This window comes from Mustela erminea, chromosome 5, assembly GCF_009829155.1.
Source record: "Mustela erminea isolate mMusErm1 chromosome 5, mMusErm1.Pri, whole genome shotgun sequence".
Classification (NCBI taxonomy): Eukaryota; Metazoa; Chordata; class Mammalia; order Carnivora; family Mustelidae; genus Mustela; species Mustela erminea.
In genome coordinates, this window is record NC_045618.1 from 105,744,424 (window position 1) to 105,767,974 (window position 23,551).

Here is a 23,551-nt window from a genome sequence, read left to right on the forward strand (position 1 = left end):
TCCTTCCAATTGCTACCGTTGTGTGCCCTTCCTTTTTTGTGTGTGAAAATAATTAACTCACCAATTTCTTCAAAGGAAACTATCATCATTCATTCATTAGTAAAATAAACTTTATTGAGTGCCCAGAATGTACCAGACACTTTGCCTGAGAGGAAAATAAATAAATAAATTCAGTCCCTGCCCTCCCTAAGCTCTGTGGGTGAGACAGCCTCGTGTAAAGTAAACAGCCGAAAATAGTGTGCTAAATACTGGGGCAGAGGTGAGGACACAGTTTCATCAGAGCACAGAGGAAGGATTAACCCAGCCCTGAGCAATCAGGAAGCTTTACAGAGGACAGCATGTTTAAACTCAGCCTTTAAAGATAAATAGGAGCTTTCCAAAGAGTGACGAAGGAGACACAGGGAGAGGAAGCAATCTGGCCACAGTGTGAAAGGCACAGAGGAGCAGAAGAGCGTGGAGACAATCACGTTATCAAAACAATGAGCTCCCTGCTGAGACTGTGCCCAGGGTTCACGGAGGCCATGGGAGCTATGAAATTAAAAAACAGGGGCGCCTGGGTGGTTCAGTGGGTTAAGCTGCTGCCTTCGGCTCAGGTATGATCTCAGGGTCCTGGGATCGAGTCCCACATCGGGCTCTCTGCTCAGCGGGGAGACTGCTTCCCTTCCTCTCTCTCTGCCTGCCTCTCTGCCTACTTGTACTCTCTGTCTGTCTAATAAATAAATAAAATCTTTAAAAATAAAAAAATTTTTAAATAAAATAAAATTAATAAAATAAAAAACAAACCAACCACAAACTGGACTAAAAAAAAAATCCAACAACCTAAGTCAATTGAGGGGCTTAAAGAGATGAAAGACTGAATACATTACATTTATTAAAAATATAGAGACCAATGAGAGAAATGTTCCTTACAAAATAAAAAGAATTTGCACGTGTCTGTGGATATAAAAAAGACTGAAAGGATAGTGTTAACCAAAATGTTAGTACTAATCACCTCTGGGTGATGGAATTTTGAGTAAATTTTGCTTTAATCTGTCTTTGCGTCTCTGCCTTCCAGATTTTCTGCATTAAGCTTGTATTATTTTGGCAATTAGTGGAGAAAATGGGTGCTAAAATAGAACAATGTAAGCCGGGCTCAGATTGTGGCATGCTAAGGAGTTTGGACTTTATTCTACGGAAAATGAAGATTTATTCCAGGCATTTGATCAGGGTTGGGAGATGAACAGATCTGCACTTTAGGGAATTAGATATGGTTAAGGTGTGCATAATGGATTAGAAGCGTTTGAGGCTGGAGGAAAGATGTGATGATAGAACTATGGGCAGCACCAGTAGGGATGGAAAACACATATTTGGGGATGACCAGGTAGGACTTCTTAACTGAATATAGGTAACAAAAAAGTGTAGAGGTTTCAGAAGAACTCTAGGTTTCCAGGCAATTGGTTAGATGCAGATATTGGAAACTAGCAAGCATAATAAGAAGGAAAAGGCATTTTTTTAAGGAAGGGCTGATGAATTTAGTTTTATGTGTGACATGCTTAGAGGACATCTAGGTAGGAATTCTAGGAGGAAATCTGAAATGGACTCAGGTTCAGGAAAAGAGGATCTAGATATACAGACTCATAGGAGATGATGAAGTCATGGGATTAAGTGAGCCTGCTCAGGGAAAGGCAGGTGAGAAGAGTCAGCTGAAACATCCGAAGTCTACAGCGGCGGTCAAGGACGTCAGAAATCCAGAACAGCTGGACGTTGGTAGAGTTCTTTTTGGGGATAGGGTGGTCAGGGCTGGGATCAGAGCAAGAGGAAAAAATTTTACTATTGCAGCTGCTAACAATAAACAACCACAGAACCTGGTCACTAGTCGGGTGTAGGAAAACAAGGCCAACAGGTGCCAAAGACAGAAAACAAACAGAGGTAACTGGTCACCATCTGAGATGGAAGGGGAGGTACAGAGAGGCAAAGTAAACACAGTAGGGATTACCAAGTAAGATTGCTCCATGGAGGATGGAACTGTCAAAGCTGACCTACTGTGTCACTGCTCTGAGGCAGCAACTTGTACACTCTCTTTCACAAACAAGGAAACAGACCTACACCAATGAGATCTCGGAGCCAGTTCCTGGCAGGTTTAAGACTAGAATCAATCTCCAAGCCACTAGGGCTTGTTCTCTACACATCAACATACTGTCTCCTTATGCAAACACAAAAAGAAGGCTTACCCCAGAAATATCAATTATGGGATACAGTAAATCATATATTGATTTATCCTTTGACTTGACTTAATGGAAATAACATCTTACAGCATATCCCTCTCTCTCTCTGACTACCACCTCTTGTCTTCCAGCTACCTTCCGCTACCCTTTGATCCCACGGAGATTGTCAGCCACTGATCTGTTTACCAGCTTTAGGTGCTATGGTCAATCATTACAGCAACACCTCGCTTGCATGCACTCACTGCCCTCTGGCCCCTGCTATTTTATTATACCCACTGCATAATCTGCGGCTCTGGTTGAATCCTTCTCTTCACTCGCTCCCTGTCTCATGGTATCCATGAATACAACAGCCTCCTGACCGGTCTCACTTTATCTTTGTGGCCAGAAACTTGAAATGGGCCTGGTAAGGCAGCCAGACAACCTTCCAGCACCTCCCCAGTCTGCTGGGTCTCCCTGCTTAACTATTCACACCTTCTCTCTCCTCCAACCACTACCACCCCCTCCCCCACCCTCACCCTCCACTGATTCCTTGCTTCCCCTTTGGAGAAAACTAAAGCAACCAAAGAGAACCTCAACTGACCCCCGCCATCTTGGTTACCCATTTTCCAAAACCTGGATGCACATCCTCTGCCCTACCTCCACGAAATGTCCTTTTTTGTGTGTGCAATAGATTCCATACCTTCTCTTTCCAACATCATTAATTATTCTTTCTCTATTGAATCATTCTCAGGTGCATGCAAACATGCTGTTATTTCTTCCATTAAAAAAAGCAAAACTTCTTTTCTTAAGAATTTATTTATTTATTTATTCGACAGAGAGACAGAGAGAGAGTGCGCGCAAGCACAAGCAGGCAGAGAAGCAGGCGGTGGGGGAGAGGGGGCCGGGAAGCAGGCTCCCTGCCAAGCAGAGAGCCCAATGCGGGGCTCCATCCCAGGACCCTGAGATCGTGACCTGAGCTGAAGGCAGAGACCTAACCCACTGAGCCACCCAGGCACCCCAAAAGCAAAATGTCTTAACCCTACTATCCCCATTTCCTCTGCTCCCCTTTGCGCGCGCACACACACACACACACACACACACACACACACATCTGTGAAGAATTGTCTATACTCACATTTCCAAGTCCTTAACTCTCTCTTATACACGTTTGAGTACCTTTATCCTACCTTACCTGCTTTTGCCAAGGTTCTAGTCAAGGTCATCAAGGATCCCCAGTTGCCAGATTCAGTGGTCAGTTACTAGTCCTCATTTTACTTAACTTTTCAACAGCACGGGACTCAGCAAATCCCTTCCCCTTGAAACTCTTCACTGGTTCCCAGGGTATCACATGCTCTTGGTTTTCCTCCCTCCTCCCTGGGACCTCCTTCTTGGGCTCCCATAGTGGTTTCTCTTCTCCCCAGCTTCTCAATGTCTGAGAGCCCCAGGGTTCAGTCCTTATTCCTCTTTTCTTCTCTACATAAATTCATTCCTTGGAGATTACATCAGTCTTGGGCTCAAAATACCACCCAAATGTTGAAAAATGTCTAATTTATATCTCCAACCAGATATTTCCTCTGAACTCCAGGCTTACCCTTCATCTCCAATTACATTTAACATTTCCAAGATATTAGCCTTACTCCTGGCCCCCTAAAGCCTCTCTTACCTTGAAGCCTCCCACAATTCAGCTGTTGGCAACTCAGTTGGTCAAACCAGAAAGGACAGGATCATTTTTTGTTTCTCTCTCTCGTTGATGCCATATCCAATCCATCAGGAACCCCACTTGGCTCTAATTTCAGATACCTCTAGAATCTAACCACCTCCTCCCACCTGAACTGTTACCATTCTGGTTCCAGGCACCAACCTCTCTCACCCAGGTTACAGCAATAACACACTGACTAGTCTCTTGCTTCCACTCTGACTGAACAAAACAGTCCAATGGATCCTTGTGAAAGGTAAGTATATCACATCACTCCCTTGTCAACACCCCACAAAGGCTCCCCAGCCAAAGGACTTACAATGGCCTAGAAGGCCCCACTTTGCCTGAGCCCTGCACCCACAGTGACCTCTTCTCCAACCACTCTCCCAGCTGTTCAACCCCCTTCAGCCATGCAGACCTCCATGATTCTTCTCCAGCATGCCAGGCACTTTGCACCCCAGAGCCTTGCACCGGCTCTTCCCTCTGCCTGGAACATCATCGAAATATCCACATGTCTAACTTCTTCACATACTTCAAGGCTTTGCCCAGTTGGACCTCCTCAGGGAAGCCTTAACTGACTTAAAAATTGCCACAATTTCTACTCAGCCCTCTCAGAATCTGTCATTCTTTTTACTCTGTTATGATATTTTTTTAAAAGCCCCGATCACCTTGAAATATACATTACTTATTTGTTTGTTTGCTCATTATTATTGCCTGTCTCCACCCACTGAAACTTCAGCTCTAAAAAGGGAAACATCTTTGTCTGTTTTGTTCATGGATGTATTCATGGCACTTGTTGAATGGATGAATCTATTTCCCCCACAAGGCTGTAAGTAACTCAAGCCTAGACAAATGCTTCAATCACTTCTGTACCTTGATTATTATCATGGTAATATCATACCCTGATAATATCATATATAAGTTTATATGTATACACATATATATACACATATATATGTGTATATATATATAAAATATACATACACACACACACATATTTTTTTTTAGCAGCCTAATAGAATTTCTTCCGGACAAAGTACTCCTCTTCCTGATTGCCAGGGATGCCACACTACATGCTAACAGGAGGCAGACCATTGATGCATTTTCTCAGAAGTGAGTCCCCACCTACCACTTAAAAGGTAAACGGCACAGATATCCAGTGATCATCCTTCAGGCCTCATACATGACCAATCAGAAAATGGGAAAGTCACCTTGCCTTCACAAATTATATATTCCTCACCATAGCCTTTTCCTAAATATATCCCTCCAGACTTTTCCCAAGCTGTTGCTCACTCCTGGTAGCAACTAAATCAATTGACCATATTGTACTGGTTTGCTTCAGTGTGTTTGTTTACTAGTTAAAGCCCGCATTAAGGGCAGGATTGCTTCATGGTGCTCGGCTGCCTGGCTCTCTTCCAGCTCTCGCCTCTCCTAGTCTCTCATTGTGCAAAATGGCAATCTCTTTCCACCTCCGAAAGCACAAACATCCTGAAAGTTATTTGACTATCATGTAATTCCCTGTCCTTGTGAGATGCTGTCTTTGCTGAGCTCTGCTGCAGGAAGTTAGGTAAGTGCCCATCACAACTACATCTGGACCCCTCTTTAGCTTCCGTTACTGTCTCAGCCAAGGCTCTTCCCTCTTTTTGTCCTATTATTCTACTGCAAATGATACATGAGCAGTTATTGAATGAGTCTGAAAAGATAATATGAACACGATTTTACCTAAAATGTCACTTTTCCAGGATTCCATTTGGTTTCTTCTTTATTAACCAAAGTTCCATTGTTATAAAAATTACAATAATAAACTACTCTGAGTCTTGTAATTTCACAGACCTCTTCTCCATTCTTTAAGCAACCAAAGTCCCATCGTTCCTAATTAAAATATTTAAAGGTGAAATTCTAGTAATCTCCACACAGAATACTAGTGCTTCCACGTAAGTTTCTAGGGTTAAAAAAGAAACCCTTTGCCAATAGGAGAAAAAAATGAAGTTTCTGAGTCTATAGTACAAAGACTTCAAACTGCATTCCACAGTGTGTTATTTTCTTTCCAGAAAATTCTAACACTATATAATTACTTTTGTATGGAAAATGAATAATGTAAGCTTCTAAAAACAGCTAGACAGAAACCATCCAAATCAGACAGGCCTTTCCTGAAACCAAATGAAATATTAAATGAGAAAATATCTCTAGGAGAACAAAGCTCTTGCATTATTATTAAATAGAAATGGAGCATAGTGGGGGAGAAAGTTCCATGAAAAAAAAAAAAAAAAGTCTTTTCTCATCTACGTGTCAGGCAGGGCTCTGCTTCAGAGAAACCGTAACATTGATCGGACCCCAAAATGTCACAGAAAAACACCAATCAGAAATGCACCCAGGCTCTTGCAAGGTTTCCAGTTAGAAATAACAGCAAAAACATCAATTAAGCCCCATCTATTGCGACAGAAATGCAGCGATGTAGGAAAAGCGAAATCCCACCTGCATGGGAATTAAGCCCCAACTAGTCCCCCAATTCGGAGAAAAACGAGCTTCGCCCTGGTCGCTGGCTGAACTAATTCCAGCAAAGGTAGCCAGTGGATTTGTGTGTTGGGGGAGGGGGCAGAGTAGAGCGCGCCTCACCACCCTCCCCCCAAAACTGCTCCAGAAATGTGAAAGGATCCGCACCGCACGACCTGGCTTAGCCGGGAGAAAGCCTGTGCGGAGCTCAGAAGCCTCCTCCGGCTCAGAGGTAGCCGCGACGTTCGGCGGGCAGCGCGGGCAGCGCGGGCGCGTGGCCCTGTCGCGCCTCCCCCTTCCACTCACCCCACCCCCAGTCGTGGGCGCGGGTCTCGGAGACCCGAGCAGATTCTCCCTCTGCCCCGGGTGGAGGACCCCACAAAGACATTTTAGCAGGAGTAATTCCCGCGCTGGCAGAGTCTCGACAGCCCGAGTGAAACCAGCCAAGCCGGCCTGCGCCGGGACCCACGTCTGGCTCGGCCGCCCCCACCCCCGAGCCCACCCAGCCTGCGTGCCCCGCGCCCGGCCCGCAGCCCAGCAACCCAGCTGGGGCTGAGAGAGGGGGTAGTGCAGCATCTAGGGCTGACTTTCCGCTAAGGAAACAGCCATGGCAGCCTCCCCCGGTCGTAGAGAAGCCAGAGGTGAGCGGGCCGACGGCTGTCACGAGCGCTCACCGGGACCCCGCTCCCTGCGCTTCCGACCCCGAGGCTGCGCCTGTTAACAAACTCCTGGACGTAGACGGCCCCGGGCCCCCGTTCCTCTTGTGGTGCAGCCCCGAGGACCGCGGACATACTTTTCGCCTCAGCGGCCCCACTGCCGGGAAGGTAGCGTTAGCGGCACAGGCAGGGCTGCAGGTGTCCGGACGGCGCGCCCTCCCGCATCCCAACGGCTCCGGCGCCCGGAGGAAGGCAGCCCCGCGGCGTCTTACTTTTCTGGCTGGAGTAACCCGGATAATAGCCATAGTAGCCGGTGATCCGCAGGATCCGGTCCTCGATGGTAGCCACCCCGTTGGGGGCCGCCTTGACATCCATAGAGAGCGCGGGGCGGCGGCCCCGGGCGCGGCGGGGCGGCGAGCGCAGCGCGGGGCCCGGGAGCTGGTGCAGGTGCTGCCGCCGCCGCCGCCGGTGCTGATGTTGCAGCTCGTGCTCCCGCGCCCGGGCTCTGACTCCACCGCCCGGCGCGGCACCGGCTCCGCATCACAGCGGCGGCGGCGGCGGCGGCGGCGGCGGAGCGGCCCCCACTCGGGCCGGCCTCTCCGTCAGCCTGGCAGCTCTCCCGCCCGCCGCCCGGCGCACTGCTGCCCGAACAGCGCCCCCTCACCTCCGACGCCCACCGCGGCCGGGGCGGGTGTGGGCGCCCCACCTGGCCGCAGACTCTCCTCGTTAACCCTTCTGCGCCCCTTCCCCGAAGACTGGACATCCCCTCAACCCCACCTGCCAGAAGGGATGCTCGGTCGGGGGCGTGGGAGGAGACGAGAAGGTGAGAGATGGTGGCAGGGGCTCGGGGAGGAGGGGTGGAGATGGAAGAGACCCAAGCGGAAGCGACTGTTGATGTGAGAGGTGCACACTGTCGCTCGGGGAGATGACACCTGGGGGGCGCCGCGGGGTCTCGGTCCACGCTTGCCGTCTACACCACCTGGGGTCAGCAGACGTGCAAGCGTTCCCCAGAGTTAATCAGTTCTCGAAACTTGCCTAGACGACAGGGAGTCTTTTTTTAAGAAATGGGCGGGGGGGTGGAAATGAGACCTCAGCAGGTGGTACGTGAAGTAATTACGCAGGTATTGCAGACACGAAGACTTTAACAACGAAGCCCTCGAGTCTGAAGGTCAGCGTCTGACAGTTGGTATCCCGACCCTCAGCCCGCAGCGAAAACATCAAAGGCTTGGGAGACTCAGCTGCGACTCAGTTTGTTTGTTTTACCCATTTCAGATGCCCTTAGGAGTAATGATTTTCTCCTTTATTGCCAAAAACAAAAACAAAAACAAAAACAAACAAACATTAGGGGGGAAGCCCTTCACACTGTAAATATTTGGACGGGTGAAAGTTTTGGCCCCAGTCTAGAGACTTTCCACCTGGGTCTAGAACGTCCTTGAAGCTCTGTGTCAGAGCGAACACCCTCCCCTCAGGTGTGCCTCTTCGGTTTGGGCGAGATACCCACCGGATTAAGATCAGGGAACAGAGGGGATGATTCTTCTATTCGTAGTGTGAAATTTATTTTTCAAAATTTCATCTCAGAAACGAAAGGGTGTGGGGGAATGGAGGTCGGGGGTGAGTTCATCAGCTTAGAGCTTATGCTCACCTTCCACCCAGACCCAGTTGAAGACGTCCCTGCCAGATTTCACATTTCTAAAACTTAGGTGGGGTGGGGGGTGGGGCAGGGAGAACAAATTGACTTCAGAGACCCATCAGAAACCTCCAAAGAACCTATCACACAGCCTTCTGCCTTCAAGCATTTTCCACATTGTATGTGTGTCCTTAAGAGGGAAGAAATGTTGCAAACTTTTTAAAAGATGAATGAGATTGAAGCATATGAAAATGCAGTATTAAATTCCACAATGCGCTAAGAGTTTTCATCCAGACACAAAGCCTAGCACAGAATCCTGAGATTGGAGTGGCTCCGAAAGGATTGTGGCTGGGAGGAAGGTTCATAAAGAAACCAATTTCCTCCCACACCTGCTTTCTGGGTGAGGAAAGATGGAAGGATGGAGGGAACTAAAAGGTCAAAATGAACTTAAAGGAAAAAGCGAGTCTGGTGCAGTGGTGAGGAGCCGATCATTTAAAGCAAAAACAGAAGAATTATGCCTTTACACTCTGCTGCTGACCCCCACCCCAGAAAGTGATCTTCAGCACACTTTTGTTACTTTTATTATTTTTCTTTTTATTTCTGTGGCAAACCTTATGCAAAATGCATGCATTGTACATGGTAAAATGGGTTGATCCTGTTACTTGGAGACATCGCTTTGTTTAAAGTTTCTATTACCTCATATGTGTTTAATAACATAATGCATAGCATATTAATATATAAATGATTTAATGAGAAAGAAATTAAGAAACTACTCAAGCAAAAACCTTCTAATGTAATAGAAATATGAATATGCACAGACTTTAAGAACAAGTGGTTTTGTCCTATTAATGCTTATAACTTATTTTACCATAATGTACTTAAGTTCTAAATTACACTCATTGTGTAAGTTGGTGCCTTTTCCCTAGTTTTGCTTTGTTTTCAGAATTTTCACAGTAGTGGTTAGAAATGTACTTGCTGAATCTCATCATTCATACAAACAACAAATTCAGCATAAATTTAAATAAGGTAAAGATTATACCCACAAGAGTCTGTTTCCTAAAAGAAATTATTTTTAAAATCTCAGACTGACCTGGAAATTAATTTTTAAAATATTAAATAAAATATTAATTTTTAAAATACAAATGCCTCTAATCATCTGTAATAGGGCAACTAAAACAGCAAATGCAAGGACATGCCACCATCTTGGACATTTTTTTTTAATGGAACTTAAATTTTTTTTTTTTAAAGATTTATTTATTTATTTGACAGAGAGAGATTACAAGTAGGCAGAGAGGCAGGCAGAGAGAGAGAGGAGGAAGCAGGCTCCCTGCTGAGCAGAGAGCTCGATGCCAGGACCCTGAGATCATGACCTGAGCCGAAGGCAGCGGCTTAACCCACTGAGCCACCCAGGCGCCCTGGAACTTAAATTTTATAATTATAAATTGATCAACAATGAAAAGTAAATTTCTTTAATGATAAGCACACTTTGTTGCACATAATAACAATTTTTTGACCTTTCAAATGTTACTTTGTGATCATCAAAAATTTACAGAAATTATTTTGAGGGGAAGAGAATTTTTAAAAACATTTTTATATGTTTGCCTGCTCAGCCTACCAGTTTTCATAAACCCCAGTACAAAAATTCAAATTTACAAAATGTGAAATATCAGTGTGCCTCAAATCTATTCTGAAAAAAATAAGGAAAGGTACAACTAAACAAATGAAGACCAAAGGTAATTGTTCGATGCAAAAAAATGGTTCCTCATAGTAGCCAGTTTACATCGCCAATTTCCCTATTAAACTAAATAATAAATCAATTTTCTGGGTAAATCATAACTCAATTTAGAAAAATTTGGTCTGTGTGCAGGAATATTTTTACTGCATTAGCACAAGGCATCTGCCTGTGATTCCAAGTGAATTTTAATATCTGGGCCATATTTATTTTGATCCTCTGACCGAGTCAGATTAGGTATTTATACTAATTGAGTATAAAAAACTTCACCATTTGTGTTGTAAAAGAAAAAAATGCCATATCATTTGTAAAATAATTTATGTGATAGTCACTTACAACTTTGGGTCTAATCCTAAAATAAGTATACCAAGAAATAACATTAAAAACTAAGTATGATCATTGAGCATAAATTCTATTCAAAGATGTATTCTGTCATTAAAAAAATCATTTTCAAATACCACAACAGCCTTTATACTTTGGAAGAGTTAGTAAAATAAAATGCATGGAATCTAGTCTTCTTTACTATGATTACCAGCTGGAGGCCAGAAAATCTGGGTGTTAGTCCTCTTCCATGACAGGAACAAGTCACTTCATCTTTTTGACCACCTCTTTGGACTTACCAATAAAGAGTGCTGAAAGAAGGGAATCTATTGTAATGTACACACCTCCTTGAGCCAAGAGTAACTTAGCTGTTTGGAGAGCCAAGAATGTTTCAGTCTTAATACCCAAGGGCCAATGTTGCCTTGTATAATCATCAGCACTATTTACAGATATGACCCCAGGTAGTTTGCACAGTGTTTGTGTTTAAAAGCATCTGGCATCTAGCCAACCAGGTGATAAGCACTAGCATCCGGAAAGAAAAAAAAATGTAGTCTTCGTATTCCACTTTCTAAAAGCTGTTTTGAGCATTTAACCATCAAGTCATCAGCTGCCACATTTGGAAAGCTGATCCGGCCTTTCTACTCCAGTGTTGGGCAATGTTAGGCATTGCTATTTGACTCTTCAGCCAATGGTAGGACTGAAAGTGGTTGGCGGCCCAGCACTCAGTATCTGTCTAAGATATCAGGGCAGTCTACTCTTCATTGACCTCTGGTACCAGGCTCCAACACAGGACTATTTTTGAGGCTCGATTCCTTGGAAATGCATTGAAATCCTTTGGAGATAGTCTGAAGTAGTTTCAACAAATACAGTCAAATTTTAGAATTTATCTATGACGTGTGTGTGTGTTTCTGTCTGTCTCTCTTTCCTTCCGTCCTTTCCCCCTCCCCTCCCTCCCCCCCTCCTTTTCCTCACCACTTCCCTCAGCCATATAGCAGGGTGGTTTAGAGCATGGACTTTGAATCTAGACTGCCAGGGGTCAAATCTGGTCTCACCATTTTCTAGCTGTGTGACCTTGAGTGCGTCTCTTAAACTCTATGACTCAATTTTCTCATCTGCAAAATAAGAATAGGGTGCCGTTTAAAAGAAAACAACAGGCCCAAAATGGTGTCACTTAAGCTAAGTCATCAAATCTGGGCTTAATACCTAATCTAACTGCAATTTCAACTTCCCCCAGAAATGTAGTCTTAACTTTTCTTCAATCAGGAATTTTCTGATCAACACCAAAGAGGATTCTGGGACATGGGTCCCCTCCATCCCTGAAAGGAACATGAGGTAATCCACCTAATGAGACTTCCTGCCCCCCACCAAGGGAAAGTGACCAAGCCTGAAACAATCCTTTCTCTTCCTTTACTAAGAACTTCTTGCCTCACTCTTCTTTTTATAAAAACCTTCCCGTTTTGCACAACTCTTGGGACCTCCCTTCTACATCCTAGATGCTGCTTAATAAAACCAGTTAGATCTTTAAATTTCATTTGGTTGAATTTTGTTTTTTAATCATATCTACCTCATGGAATTATTGTGAAGATTTAATGATTTTATATTCATAAAGACTTTATAACAGTGGCTGGCATAAAAAAAATCATAAATGGCATTACTATTTTGTTTTATGGACACGCAGAACACTCTGAGGGTCAGTTTTCTCATCTGTAAAATGGGCTCCAACTCTCTACTTAATAGTGTTGCTGTGATGGTTAAGTGAGATAACATATGAAAATACCTTACTAAGAGGGCTCCTGGGGGGCTCAGTCGGTTAAGCTTCCGACTCTTGATTTCAGCTCAGGTCATGATCTCAGGGTCAAGGGTCTGAGCCCTGAGTCCAGCTCCCCACTGGGTGTGGAATGTGCTTAAGATTCTCTCCTTCTCCCTCTGCCTCTCCCCACTCATACTTTCTCTAAATAAAGAGAGAGGGAGGAGAAAGAAGGGGAAGGGTCTAGAGGGGAAAGATGGGAAGGGAGGGGAGAGAAGAAGAGGGAAAGGAAGGAAGAGAGAAGAGAAAGAAAAGAAAGAAGAGAAGAAAGAAAGAGAGAGAAAGAAAGTCTTAAAAAATTTTTTTTACCAAGGCTTGGTATATAGTAGGTGTACAATAAATATCAATGTCCTTCTCTCAACCCTACCTGTCCTGTCCATTATCTATTACTAAAGTTAATTCACTTGAACATTTCATTCACATTTTTAGGAGTTTCTGTATCAATTGCTGTCAGGAGTCTCCTTGAACCCCTTCAACCATGACACCAATCACGGGAGGCAGATCTTGGCATCACATCGGCAGACCAATGCAATAGGTGAACTGCAGAATTTAAGTGCTTTGCAGAAAAAGTAGATGCTCTGGGGCAGCAGTTCTTCCTGTTCTGTGAGAAGGCAGGAGAACCCAGAGAATATATGCTTCAGGCTGATACAGGCACAAAGGTGGTTGGTCCCAGGAATGGGAGGGACTCTGGTCCTGCTTGATACTCGTGCCCCAGGGAAGTGGAATGGCCTCAGAGACATTATTACAGGGTGGTGCCCTGAGGGAGGCTAGGCCATTAGGCTTGGGCTTCCCAGGCTCAGTAGAGATTCTGGTGCTTCAAGCTTAGACCAAAGGCAGCAGAGCTGCCAGCCCCAGAGACATGGAATGTAGGCTTGGCTAGCGTACATCTCAGCAGAGACTAGAGGACTGAAGACCAGCGTGTCTCCCTGATGCTTGAGCTTAGCCAAAGATCTCCCCTGACTGCTTAAGCCTGCAGGAGGAGAGCCCCAAGAACATGGAGACTGCATTTTCCACTTTTCTTATTGGCTAATAAAGATTTACTTAACCCTTTTAAACAGTTGTGTTGATGGTTATATGTTTAAACCTGCTACATATTCCCTTTTCAAATAAGACTTTAATTTCAACATTGAAAAATCCCAGGCATGCCACAGCCTCAAACCTACCACATATCACTTATCTCACAAGGCTTTCTGTAACATTATCTGCTAAAAATGTCAGACCTGCTGTGGTAGTCTTGGTACTATTCGCCAAGTATCCCTGGGCCTCCTTTATTTTAGGCATCCCACAGAATTGTACTTTCTGCCCCCTGTGGTTGTATGGTGGGGAGTGTGGGGTCTGTGACTGATTGTAGTGAGGGAAAAGGACAGTGATCCTATCCTGGCCAGAGCGAGCTAGAACAAATCGCTCAGATTTCTCTCTTCCCTCTGGCATGAGGACCATAAACATTCAAGATGACCGTGACCCATAAAATTTATTGAAAATTAAATTCTGGTTACTGAAATCATTAAAATCAAAGCAAGTCTGAATTCCTTCTCAAAACACCAAATTTAATTTTCATATCTTTTCTTTATCCTTTATTTTCCAAGGGCATATTGTGCACGTTTAAGTGTATGTTCACCGGTTTCAGAAACAATTATCAATAAACAATTGTGAGGACGAAAGAGTTGGAAAGAAACGGTAAGCATGGTATGGGAAATCAGAGAACAGAACACTTAAAACTCATTAGAATTTATCAACAAGGCAAAAAAAGTCTAGAATACCTATATATTCACTATATCCACATCTTGAGTAACTATCGCCAAAAGCAATCTCAGGAGTGGGTTTGCCTTTAGCTTCAAGAACTATTTGTTTGCAAGAAATCTGTTCACGAGGTTTTATTTCATCCCTATCCCTATCTCAGCAATACACCAGGATAACGCAAACGGTCAGTACTAACGTGGACTTTTGCCTTTTTTAAATTTTTCTGGCTACCTGGCTGTCAGAGGAGGCTCCTCGCTTACCAGAAAGAGTACAAGAGAAAAGCGAAAAGGTTGTAGCAAATACTTTTCATGCTTCAGTTCAATGCTCTTGCTTCCCCTTTGCAGTGGCCGGCTTGTTTGCGGGCTCCCATCACCTTCACATGGACACAGCCCGGCAGCTCTCCACCTCCTGCCAATGCCCAGAGTCTCTAGCCTCCTGCCCCAGGGCTTCCCTGTTGATGCTGAGACAGGAAAGTGCATCCACCTGGATCAAACCCACATACAGCCTGCAAGTGCATGGGTTACATGCAACGCGGGACAGACGTGTGATAGCAGGAGCTGCGAGCCAGGTGACCAGTTCTCCGTTCTGTTCCATAGGGGCTGCACTGAGAGGCTGGCGCTCCCACAGCCTTGCGTCCACAAGGTAGAGCAGTCGTCAGGTCAGTCAGTCTTGATGCCAAAAAGGATGGTCAGCTCAGTAACATGCTTATGTACCTTAGGAAAAATATTAAAATATTGAAAATTCAAAAAGTGATTGTTAGAGTAATAAAATTAGAAGTATTTGCTCAGGGGTGCCTGGTGGCTCAGTGAGTTAAGCCTCCGCCTTCAGCTCAGGTCATGATCTCAGGGTCCTGGGATTGAGCCCCACGTCAGGCTCTATGCTCAACGGAGAGCCTGCTTCTCCCTCTCTCTCTGCCTGCCTCTCTGCCTACTTGTGATCTCTGTCAAATAAATAAATAACATCTTAAAAAAAAACAATAAAAGTATTTTCTCAGGATGCCTCTGTGGCTCAGTTGGTTGAGCGTCTGCTTTCAGCTCAGGTCATAGTGCCAGGGTCCCAGGATCAGCCCCTGTGTTGGACTCCTTCCTCAGCAAGGAGTCTGCTTCTCCCTCTGCCTGCTGCTACCTCTGCTTGTACTCTCTCTCTCTGACAAATAAATACTTTTTTTAAAAACCATATTTTCTCATTTTCCAAACTTTCTGATAGATGGCTTTCTTGCTCTTAAAATGGTTACACACACACACACGACCAACCCTAAAACCTGCTCTAGCTCTATTCAGCAGTGTTTGCTGGGTTTTTACATTCACTGTGCTGGAGAGTGCCACTTGCCTCCACATTAATCTCAGCAATCACAATTATCTCCTTTCTGGTAAATGTGATGACATCTGACTAAAGGTCTCTTCTTCTGGCTCTTCATGTTCTTATAAATAATAAAACAAGGCTCCATGACAACAAGTACATGAAAAGTTCTGTAATATCTCAAAGCAATCTTAAACTCTTCAGATTCTTAAGGTAACAAAGTACTGTAGGCACACAGTTATCTGGGCTTAAGTGATGAGTAACAATCTCTTGGCTCCATGGAGTCAGACCATCTGTGCTTGATGGGACTTAAAAATGCCGCTCCACCTGAGCAGTGCTGCTCCTCCTTCAGCGGTTTCCAAAGATGTTTCTCCTCTGGGAAGCCTGCTCTGAGCACCACCCTTCCTGAATGGCCCAGGTATCTGCCCCTCCAGATCTTTTCCCACACCATGCGGTCTTTCCCACACTATATACTTCAGTTCCTCAGAGGCAAGGACGCCATTTTGTTCATCACGGTATGGCCAGAGCTTCTCAGAGAGCCTGGCACACACCAGACAATCAAAACATGTTCAGGACAGAAAAATCATTGTAGTCAAGAAAATCTTTCATTAGGACCACTTTCTGGAAGAAAGTGCATCAGGGAAGGTTGGCTTATTTCAAGACCAGAAATGGAACAACTTGCCTAGAGCAAAGTTTATGAATGAGGAAACTAAAGCTGGAGAGCCTAAGCCAATGGTCCAAAGGCCTCCTGGTGAGTTGGCGACAGCCCTCCTTCTCAATGCATCATCTTTCCTTGACAGGGCACAATGCCACCTTCTCCAGTATGGCTTTATGACCACGCCCACCATCCCCTTACCCTTCCAATCGGATCATTCCCTCGTCTTCTTCTTCCTTCTGTCGTCCCCTAGCTAAACCCTGGACTCAGCAGACAGAGGGACACCCCTCAAGGGCTATTAAATGAAACTGAAACCTAACAGGCCTATTTTCCAGAGTCTTCTGTGAATTATATTTCTGGTATGCTCAGTACCTGGTTACTTATGCAATTTGCCATCCAGTCAAATTTAGAATATTACCACTCATTTTTAGGGTCCTGGGGATGGGGTTAGATAAATGGTCTTTAGATATGAATAGAATTATATATTATTAGGGGGTTGATATTTTTAAAATTCACTGCCATAAATAACATAGGTTTGTTTTGACAAATCTTTTGGGAATCATAATTAATTAGGAGGTTTGAATCTCCTTTATGTATAATCTACTACAATGTCCAGAAGACTTGTTTATTTGTTTCTTCACTGATTTGAGTTAATAAAAAAAATCATCAGCTGGGGTGCCTGTGTGGCTCAGTGGGTTAAAACCTCTGCCTTCAGCTCAGGTCATGATCTCAGGGTCCTGGGATCGAGCCCCACATCGGGCTCTCTGCTCAGCAGGGAGCCTGCTTCCTCCTCTCTCTGACTGCCTCTCTGCCTACTTGTGATCTCTGTCTGTCAAATAAATAAATAAAATCTTAAAAAAAAAAAAATCATCAGCTGAGCATACGGAAGGTGCTGAGGGCGTGTTACTCTTCTTTCTTGCTCTTTAATACCTTTCCTTCCTTCTACTCTGGCTCTACCATCCTCTAGCATATGTGTGCCACTGCAGTAATGTCAAAATTGCCTTCCTACTGTTCAGCTTTTACTGCCCACCAAACAACCCAAACCTTAATGGCTTAAAATAACAACCACTTATTACTTCTCACCACCCATTGGTAAGCTTGGTGCTTCTACCAATCTGTCCAGGCTTCTCTGATCTCAGCTGGGCTCACTTATGTACCTGTGGTCAGCAGGTGGATCAGCTGTGGACTGAACAGCCTAGGATGACCTCCGCACATGACTAGTGGATGGGGAGACAGGGGTGAGTGGGCCACAAGGCTCATTGTGCAAAAGGCTAATTCAGGTTTGCTCAACATAGCAGTAAAGTCCCAAGAGCAAGAGTCAGGTTTGCAAGGCCTCTCGAGGCCCAGACTCAGAATTTGGCACAATATTGCTTCTGCCATATTCTGTGATCTAAAGCATGTTATATGGCTCGCCCTGATTCAGGAGCTGGAGAAACCAATTTCTGCCTCTGTATGGGCTTGCTGGAAAAAAAAAAAAAAAAAATGGCCATTTTTGGACTCTACTGCATCCGCCAATGTAAATCAATGCCAGTGTTGCAAAGCATATTGATCAGAGACTTGATGAGAATGTCCTTCCTGCAAAATGTGTCCTTTAATAGAATTCCTTGATTCCAGATCAGATCAGCAAAGCAATCGTCTACTCATCGTTAACAAATCAACGTGGGGTTGACTTCGTTAAGCAGAATCTGGCATTAAAGTTTATCTGCAATGATAAGACTTTGTCTGAAAAGGACAGCAGCCTCTTGCATGGCATGTAACGCCAAAACTTCAGGCTTAAAAATGGGGAGCCAGAAGTCCGACACCCACACAGGCTGGGTCTGCATAACAGTGGTACAATCAGACACAGAAAACAAAGAAATACAGGGAGTTTGACTCAGCAGGGCTGTTCCTACAACCAAGGCAAAAAGTGGGGACCCAAAAAGTTAAGGCATTCACTGTGCTTACCCCCTGTAGAGGCATTTATCCCACTAAACAGCAAAGATCGGATTAACTGCCTCCCCCACTAGATTCCTGGTTTCTTTGGGACACGAATAAATCTTTTAAATCCATATTTCTGTATGTAATACAGAGCCTGACTGTTGAAGGAAAGGAGAGAGAGAGTTATTTCTGTGACTCAGAAAAAGACTAACCCAATATAACCACATTTATATTTTTAAATGAATCTTTGCAAATACTCAGAAATTCTCCCATATGAAAAATTATAGAAGTACTGGTGAAGATAAGTAACTCCTTACAAAAACAAAAAATGCTACTATTCAGCTTAAATCAGAAGGAAGAAGTTGGTGATGTTCAAATTATAATCCAGAGGAAAGAGGATGGAGAAATGCATGTTTTTGCTTTATAAGTCAAGAGAAATCCTTAGACTTTCAAAAACTTGAATCTGAATTTTCAATTCACAATTAAACACTTAAAAGCATAAAGGCAGGGCCTCAGTCGGTTGAGTGTCTAACTCTCGGTCTCAGTTCAGGTCTTGATTTCAGGGTCATGAGTTCGAGCCTCAAGCTGGACTCCAAGCTGGGCATGTAGCCTCCTTTAAAAAAAAAAAAAAAAAAAAAAAAAAAAGTTTATATATAATATTAACTTTCTTTTTAAAAAAATTATTTATTTATTTATTTATTAGAGAGAGAGAGAGAGCATGAGTGCACACAGCAGGGTTGGGATGGGTGGGGAGATAATCTCTAGCAAACTCCCCAACTGAGCAACGACCCTCAGGTCGGGCTTGACCTCAGGACCCAGAGATCATGGCCTGAGCTAAAATCAAGAGATAGATGCTTAACCAACTGAGCCACCAGGCGGTCCAGCAATATTAACTTTCTAACTGTTCCATGGCACAAAGCTGTAAGAAGTTTTCTTCACGTTATTATAATTATTTATAGCCAGTCTCATTCTAAAAACGAATTGAAGTGGCTTGTAGAGATACTACATTTGGAGATTTTAAAACAATAATAATGAGCAAGGAAGGAACTGGGAAGAAAGTAAAATTAAAAATAGAAGCTAGAAATTGAAGCCAGAATGAGGTCAATAAAATGCCACCAGCGCTAATACATTTTGTTAGAAGCAGCAGTAATTTGGCTTAGAGCTTCCTAGACACCAACCCAAGAGGAACTTGTGGTCCCTAAAACTACTTCTCGTGGACAGAGCTCAAGACAAAGTCGGGAGAAGCGGAAATCATCACTGGTGTGCACCCTGAGAGTAAGATCTCCAGGATAGTCGTAAAAAGGACCCCATGTAATGCTGTAAACAAGAGCGTGAAGAACATCCACGGGAAGATACAAGGACACACAGCCCGACGACGGCACAGTGTGAGATCACTATGGAGGAAAATCCCATTGACAAGACCTTCAAACACTGCGCCCTCTTAGAACGCTCAGCTAACTCCAAACCAAGGGCTAGACCCGCACAGGTTCTGTGTCCTCCAAGGACGTCTCTGTAAATCCCAAACCTCTCATGAGAAACTGGTTAATATCACCAAATCCCATAGACAGTAGTTCCCACTTGGGTTGCCTCTCCTTTTTCAATGCCATTGCCCAAGGTCAGGTGGCCCGCCTTCCAGCCGGATTACCCCACAGCCTTCCAACTGGTCTGTCTTACTCTGATCCATTCTCCAAACCACGGCCAGGCTGCTTTCCCTAAAACAGGGTGCTGTTTTCAAACACTTCAAAGGCTCCAACGGGACCCCGCATGAATTCCACAGCCTTCATCACGGAATACAGACTTCGGCCTCCACAACTCCTGCCTCAACTCTCTGACTGTTCCCTTCATTCCAGCTCTTTGACGTTACTGAAAAAGTCATGCTATCTCTCACCTCTGGATCTGTGTTGTTCCCTCTGTCTGGAAAGCTCTTGCCTTTGGCAATGCTCTGGTCCTTGCCTTTGTCTGGCGCTTCTCCTCCATGTCTCAAGCTAGAGAGGGTGCACCTTCCAGAAAGCTGTCTCTACCTGTGTAGCTCACCCACTGGACCGGAACCTCCCCAAGGCAGCTCCTGGCTCTGTCTTTGCTCACCCTCGTATCCCTAATGCCTAACACAGTACCAGGTGCGGATTAGCTGTTTCAGGGATGTTTGAGAGTTAGTTGATTGGTTAATTAATATTGATTATCACAGGCAAGTCCTTGGAGCCGATTACTCTATGTTCCTACTTAGAGGAAGACCCATTTACCTTCTTTAATAAGCAACAGGTTTAGGAGCACCTGGGCGGCTCAGTCAGTTAAAGCATCTGCCTTCAGCTCAGGTCATGATCTCAGGATTCTGGGATTGAGCTCCGTGTGGAGCCCTGCACCCAACAGGAAGTCTGCTTCTCCCTCTGTGCTCTCTCAGGTAAATAAATAAAATCTTTAAAAAAAAAAAAGGCAACAAATTTAAAGATATTTTTGAGGCTATGTAATGAAGAATAACAGCACATGTGCCTAGATTAAGAAACCTACCATCTCTGCCATCTCCATCCAGGCAAGGCCAAAGTTTTCTTCAGAAAACAAGTCATAATCCATTCCTAAACAAGGATATATGGGTAACTGAGGGCCCAGTATCTTAGTCCTTTCTAACGTTATCATTAACTTCAGTGTGAGAAAAACGTTCAAGTGCTGTTGCCAACTCTTATATTCCAAAAAGTTTTACAAGATATTTGACATTGCACTCTTCAAGAAAGTATGCATTTGAGGATCTTATCTCATCCTGCAACAGTAAAAAACAAAACAAAACAAAAACCAGAAGACTTAGATCCTATCTTAACTTTGTCCCTAACTCTGAGATCACAGGGGTCATGACCTGGCTCATTCCTTGCCTGGAGCTAGACAGCTCAAGCCTCCACTCTGTGCCTGGCTCTGCCCAGGGTCCAAACAAGGGAGCCTAATCCCTGGGTGCCTCCCCCCCCACCCCGCTGGAGCTGCCAATGGAGCCAATGGAGCAAGGTGCAGGCTCCCTTCTCTTACTTCCACATCAGCGTGAGGTTGTCAGCTTCCATCTGTTTTATTGAGCTTTTGCGTAATACTTCATTTGAACAAAATACACTACAGCTAATAAGAAATACGAAAACTTGCAGATTAAATGATGTTTAAGTCTCTTTTCTTCTCAATTATCTACTGCGCTCCAGAGGTATTAATTTAGTCTGGATATATCACCGTATCTGGTTTGAAATGGACATAAAGAAACCATGCCATTCTCTGGGAAGACTGAAGATAGGACCTGAAGGAAGCTTTGGAGATCTTCTGGTGTGTTCGACGTTTTGCAAACAAGGCCTCTAAGGTCCAGAGTTTCCGTGACGCATCCAGTGGCACATTGCCGTGTGAAGGAAGAGCTCGGACCCAAATCCTCCCAGGCCTTAGGGCAGAGCTTCAGGAGGTGGACGGTCCTCAGCACCTTCTGGAATGGTGGGGAGGCTGCTGAAGAGGTAAGTGAGGAGAGTCCCTCTCCTCTGACCCCCACTGCTAACTGCTACGATCCAAGCCTCCCCATCTCTTGACCAGATGAATGTGATCCACACCCATCAGCCTTCCACACCATTTTGGATATTTCCAAAACACATCAGACCATCCCTCTCTTACTCTCCAAACTTGGATTTTCCTGAGATTTTCCTTCACCCTTACACTTTAGCAAACTAACCAGACACATCTGGGTGTTTCTCACATTGAGACCTGGCGCCCCTTTTGCTGGAAGGCTCACACGTGCCCTTCTCACTCCCAGAAGCAGCTTGGAACAACTAGACTTGAGATAGTGAGGAGTTGTTGAGATCATCTGGAAGTATGCATGACCAAACCCAGTTAAGGCCTCTCTATATAGACTTCTAAGATTTGACAGGCGGGTGTGGCGATCCACTCCTCCTGCCCTCAAGGAAACCAGTCTCTTTAGTAAATTCCCTTGCTTTTAAACTGGTGCAGTTTGCCACTTTCTCTGGTCTCTCCCATCCCTCCAGGTATGGGGGCAGTCTCAGATTACAGGGAGCTCCTGCAGAGGTTTGAACCAATACCTCTTTTTTATTTATAAGCTCTGATTAATTTCAAAATTGAAAATCACAAATACAAGGAGAAAGGAAACTTCAACTAACAAGACAGGTGGTAGAGTTCATCACAGTAGTGGGTGAAAGTAATTTCCAAATTATAACCACAGGTTCCTTTACTATTGAAGCTGCTTTGTAAATATCCTAAATTCAGCAGCCCCTATAACACTCCCTTGGCATTTTGATAATATTGACAAATGCTGAATCCTTTGATATTAAAGCACTGATAGTAATTCTTCTAGGCACTTCTCATTTTCAGGGACCCAATTAAATGAAGCTAAAGGTAATTGGAGCATCTGTTCTTCCTCAACAGATTTGTGGCTTTTAATCTTATAGGAAATCACCTTTAACCGTAGCCCTAAATCAGCCAGTAGAGTATGTTTAGTGATGGGATTAAACATTTAAAAATGTAATCCCACTCCCTCTGGTGGTGTAGTCTGCAAACATCCACTGGGTTCACAATGTGGCTAAAATGTTCAGAACAGCTTGGGAGCACTTTTCTCTCCTGTATCCTTTTCATCTGAATGATGCTGGCACTAAACCACGTTTTCAAGGGATTTAGTGCTATGTTTTGTTAGAACGCGTGACAAAGAAACAGCCACTCTTTTCATATTCCCTAACATTTTACATACATCATACTTATGTATACAGAGAAAACTTCTCTGAAACAGATCAAAGCATCTTTTATTTACCTTTGCAAGTAGAAATGCAGTTCTTCAGGTTTTAAAATTTTACACAGAGATAGTTCTGTTGTTATGAGTAGTATAAAACAAAAAATAATTACTGTGCCCTATGCCACTGACTCCCCAGGTCCATGGAAACAATTATTAAATGATCGATCAAGTTACAGCAAAACACAGGAGGAGTAAACTTCCATGTTGGAAAACTGTCCTCCCTCTAGGCTTCGGTAAAGACATCAAAATGAGTAGGAATACCAAAGTTTCCAAAAAATACAACTGCGCATGACAACATATGTTCTCAAAAAGAGCTCATTAAGGGCACCTGGGTGGTTCAGAGGATTAAGCCTCTGCCTTTGGCTCACCTCAGGGTCCTGGGATCAAGCCCTGCATCGGGCTCTCTGCTCAGCGAGGAAGCTGCTTCCTCCTCTCTCTCTGCCTGCCTCTCTTACTCCTTGTGATCTCTGTCTGCCAAATAAATAAATAAAATCTTAAAAAAAAAAAAACCACTCATTAGATACGCACATTGCTTTCTTTTACTCTGCAACATTTCTTTTCCATCAGAAGATATTTCATTTTTGCAGTACATACAGGCACAATGACCTAACCAGAGAACAAAAGGGTCCCCTGCTCCCAAACACAGCTTACAATCCTTTTCAGTTTGTATGAAGGTCA

At 44.2% G+C, this 23,551-nt stretch overlaps 1 protein-coding gene and 1 long non-coding RNA gene across 4 annotated transcripts in view; both read right to left on the reverse strand.

Moving 5' to 3' along the window:
• The window catches only part of SLC35F4 (solute carrier family 35 member F4), a 231,811-nt gene extending 224,059 nt beyond the window's left edge, over positions 1 to 7,752 (reverse strand). The window contains exon 1 of one of the 2 annotated variants that reach the window (XM_032344319.1): positions 7,693 to 7,752. Coding sequence is in view for 1 of the 2 variants with exons in the window: in XM_032344318.1 (XP_032200209.1) it covers positions 7,301 to 7,403 (103 nt within the window). In the remaining variant the exon portion in view is untranslated. The other variant, XM_032344318.1, reaches the window with a different exon arrangement.
• Positions 7,753 to 13,794: 6,042 nt separating this feature from the next.
• The window catches only part of LOC116591436, a 71,279-nt gene continuing 61,522 nt past the window's right edge, over positions 13,795 to 23,551 (reverse strand). For both annotated transcript variants that reach the window (XR_004286002.1, XR_004286003.1), the window contains exon 3: positions 13,795 to 14,968. This is a non-coding gene — a long non-coding RNA (uncharacterized LOC116591436). The remainder of the gene's footprint in view (positions 14,969 to 23,551) is intronic.